The sequence below is a fragment of the Chenopodium album genome, chromosome 12, assembly GCF_948465745.1.
Source record: "Chenopodium album chromosome 12, dcCheAlbu1.1, whole genome shotgun sequence".
NCBI classification, from domain to species: Eukaryota; Viridiplantae; Streptophyta; class Magnoliopsida; order Caryophyllales; family Amaranthaceae; genus Chenopodium; species Chenopodium album.
Window position 1 is genome coordinate 48,992,812 of NC_137845.1, and position 4,101 is coordinate 48,996,912.

Consider the following 4,101-nt stretch of genomic DNA (forward strand, 5'->3'; position numbering starts at 1 on the left):
ATACATGGACAACTCAATTAGTGCTTCACGTACCAGTGGTGTGAGAAGACCACGTATTGCTAAAGGAAGCAAATGCTCGAGTATTACATGACAGTCATGACTCTTTAATCCCGAAATTGTTGATTTCCTTGAATTCACACAATAAGAAATATTTGATGAAAAACCATCAGGAACTTTTAGCTCTTTCAAAAAATTGCAAAAATGTTTTTTTTCAGATGGGGAAAAAGTATATGGAGCAGGAGGAATTTTCCATTTGTCCCCTTCTTTTATTGGGTGCAACGTAGACCTCAACCCCATATCTTCCAAGTCAAGACGTGATTTCAAATTGTCTTTGGTCTTCCCTTTGATATTCATAATTGTCCCAAGAATACTATCACATATGTTCTTCTCGATATGCATCACATCTAAATTGTGTCGTAATAGATGTGTCCTCCAATATGGAAGCTTAAAGAAAATACTTTTTTATTCCAATTGTCCCCCCTAAGGTCATGAGATATTTTTGTCTTCACGCTTGGATCATTAGACAAAATAATTTTCTCCAAGTCCTCAAGTTGATAAACAATATCATCAATTGAATATGGTTTTGGAGGTAGACTATGATCAACTTTTCCATCGAATGAATCTTTATCCTTTCGCCATTTATGATTCCTTGGCAAATAGCATCGATGGCCCATATAACATTCTTTACCCTCGTAAGTTAGCCTCTTTGACCGAGTACCTTTTAAACAACAAGGACAAGCCAAATACCCTTTAGTACTCCATCCTGAAAGCATTGCATATGCTGGAAAATCATTAATAGTCCACATCAAACATGCACGGAGCTGGAAATGATGTTGTGATGCTGCATCATAAGTTTGAACACCAATTTCCCATAGCTCCTTCAGGTCCTCAATAAGAGGCTGAAAATACACGTCAATTGCATCACTGGGACCTTTTGGACCTGGAATTAGCATTGAAAGAATCATATTATGCTGCTTCATACAAAGCTCAGGCGGTAAATTATAAGGAATTAGGATCACTGGCCATATACTATATGGTTTTTTCGCATTTGTGAAGGGTTGAAAACCATCACTAGCAAGCCCAAGTCTAACATTACGAGGGTCAGATGCAAAAGTAGGGTACTCTTTGTCGAATGATTCCCAACCAGATCCGTCAACAGGGTGTCTCATTGTACCATCAGTTTTCTTCTTACCATGATGCCACCTCATAAGCGATGCGGTCTTTGAGCACATAAATAATCGTTGTAGCCTTGGTTTTAGTGGGAAGTATCTTAGTGTCTTTTGAGGTATTCTTTTACCATTTGCTTTACACTTATCTTCCCCACTATGCTTATTGCTTTTCCATCTTGATGCACCGCATATATTGCACACATCTAGCATCTCATTTTCCTTCCAATATAAAATGCAATCATTAACACATGCATCAATCTTCTGATATGATAGGCCAAGGTCTTTCATTACCTTCTTAGACTCATAATAAGAATCAGGCAAATTTGATCCCTTGGGAAGAAGTTCATTTTTCAAGAATTCTAGAAGCATAGTAAATGACTCATTACTCCAACGACCAAGAGTTTTTATATGAAGAAGTTTTAAGAGGGCAGACATTCTAGAAGTCTTGCAACCTTCATATACCGGATCTTGGGAATCTTTCATTAATTTATAAAATCTTTTAGTATCAGCGTTTGGCTCCTCAACGTCATTGACATCGACATTGTTGTACTCGGGAAATAAATCCCTTAAAATATCATGCACTTCATCAGGGTTTTCATTTTCTACTACATCATCCCCATTTGACACGAGCTTTGGCTCATTTAACCCCTCACCATGATGGTACCAAAAGGTGTACCTTTTTACTATTCCATAAACTAGTAGGTGTTCTCTAACTTTCTCACGATCACCGGATTCTCCATTAATACATTTATAACAAGGACAACGAATTGTATGGGTTTTCACATTTTGAAAAGCATAGTCTAAGAAATTGTCAACTCCCTCCTCATATGATGGGTCATTAACATAATCCTCGATTGCCATCCAATCCTTACTAGGAGCCATTTTCACGAAGTAAAATAAAATTATAGAATAAAAACCAAAAAAATCTGCAAAGGAAACCGCAAACAATCCAAAAGGCATGAATTTAGTATACATTATCAAATCCTTGTCTTACATTTTCAAATTATGGGTTTCAGTTGTTGTTATCCTTTTACGCAATCAAAATATCAAAGTGTAATTGAAACAACATATATATCCAATTTTTCAAGAAATCAAGAAAGAAATATTATTATTACTTTAATGGAAGTGCATTGAGCAACCTTTAAATAATCAAATCTAAAGTAAGTGCCCAGCCATTATCTTGTTTAATAAAAGGTTAAGGTTCACTACTTTTCCCTTTAATTATTCCTAATTTATATATTATTGCAGTCTCCCAATATACTCTAGCACACATGATGTAATTAACATCATCTTACATACACACCAAAAATAGCCTGACAAAACTAATATCAGACCAATAACCCACGAAAATATAATGATGAAAACAAAATTTATATGCTATTTATATCATTAGAACAACTATGGATGTCATAATTTCAGATCAGATGTGTATGTTGAGATTGCTATATATATATAACATCATAAATTTTCTCAAATTAATTCACATAAACCACCGATTATCTATAGCAACATATATATGCTAATTTACACAACTAATATTCCAGCCAACAAACTATATAATTAAAAGTATTGAAAAAAATTTACATCCTGTATGCGTAGATAACAGATTATAAGAGACAAATTAAAGGAAATAATTTAGAGATACATGCAAATAGTTAAATAAATTAGAAAAAAGAATCAGATTGTTAACTCAAGGTATCAATAAAACATCAAACTTGAGTAATTTGACTAAAAATTAAATGAAACTACAATAGAAAAAGGGGAAATTGATGAACCAGATTGATATATCAGGCCTAAAATTAAAATCAAACAAAGGAAAAACTTCAGATTTTAACAAATTAACAAGTCCTTTAATATATTAAATTGAAACTAAAACTTAAACTGCAATTTTGTAATTCATAAGAGATATAATAACATACCGAATATTGAATATATCCTTCGTTGGTTTCTAAGTTTGAGAAAGAATAGACCTTAATCAACAAGATTTAGGAATACAGATTCCGATTATCGTCGAATTGGGAATTTTAGAGTGAATAGGTTTTGATTGGGAAAACAAGGGTTTCTTTTTAGAGTTCAATGCAGCGGGAGGTAAGAGTGAAAAATAGAAATTTAGCGGTTCTAAATTTTAATCCCGCCGCGTCATATATTATTAACGACGATTTGTTTTTTTTTTTTTATTAATTTTTTGTATTTCTAGATTATTATCGACAGACATTTAACATTATTTTGTCATTGTGCAGACAATAGTCTAAAACTCATGAGAAACATTTTTAGTCCTCGTTATAAGTATGCTTTTAACAATGAAATTTTTATGTCGTCGTTATTGAGTCATTGTTAATTACTTAAATTCTAGTATAGTTTGCAATCAGAGGTCATCGTAACATTGTGTCAATTTAAAATGTATTTCCCGCCTTCCTTCTTTGACATAATGGTTCATTTGGTCATTCATCTAATTCCAGAGATTAAGCTTTGTGGTCCGGTCTTTATGAGATGGGCTTACCCATGTGAAAGACATATGGGATCCATGCAACATAAGGTGAGGAATCTAGCTCGACCGGAAGCTTGTATTGTTCAAGGGACGGTGGCAGAGGAGGTTGGTAACTTCATTGCTAAGTTTGTGTCTAGAGCTCAACCTATTAGACTCCCAAAATCTCGACATGAAGGGAGGCTTGAAGGTAAGGGTACAGTTGGTGGTAAAGAAATATTCGCCCCTCCAGACAAGTATATGCAAGCTCACCTCTTTGTGTTACATCATGTTACGGAGGTTCATCCTTACCTTGACAAGCATATGAGTGAGTTGAGATAAAAAAATCCTTCCAAAGGTGAAAGGACCTTGATGTTAGAACATAATCGCCTTTTTGTTGATTAGTTTCATGATGAAGTGATGGATGAGTTGTCTTGTAGGGAATATTTCAAGCATTACCCCAAACTT

The 4,101-nt window shown here is 34.1% G+C and overlaps 1 protein-coding gene across 1 annotated transcript; it reads right to left on the bottom strand.

The window, feature by feature from the left end:
• Window positions 1–404: 404 nt before the first annotated feature.
• On the bottom strand, window positions 405–2,051 carry LOC145571256 (uncharacterized). The gene has a single exon (XM_081630322.1). The coding sequence runs from the start codon at window positions 2,049–2,051 to the stop codon at window positions 405–407; it is 1,647 nt and encodes a 548-aa protein (XP_081486448.1).
• Window positions 2,052–4,101: the final 2,050 nt, after the last annotated feature.

Bases quoted from the DNA above. Each gene is read 5' to 3' on its own strand.
- LOC145571256 (XM_081630322.1), bottom strand. From the start codon at position 2,051: ATGGCTCCTAGTAAGGATTGGATGGCAATCGAGGATTATGTTAATGAC.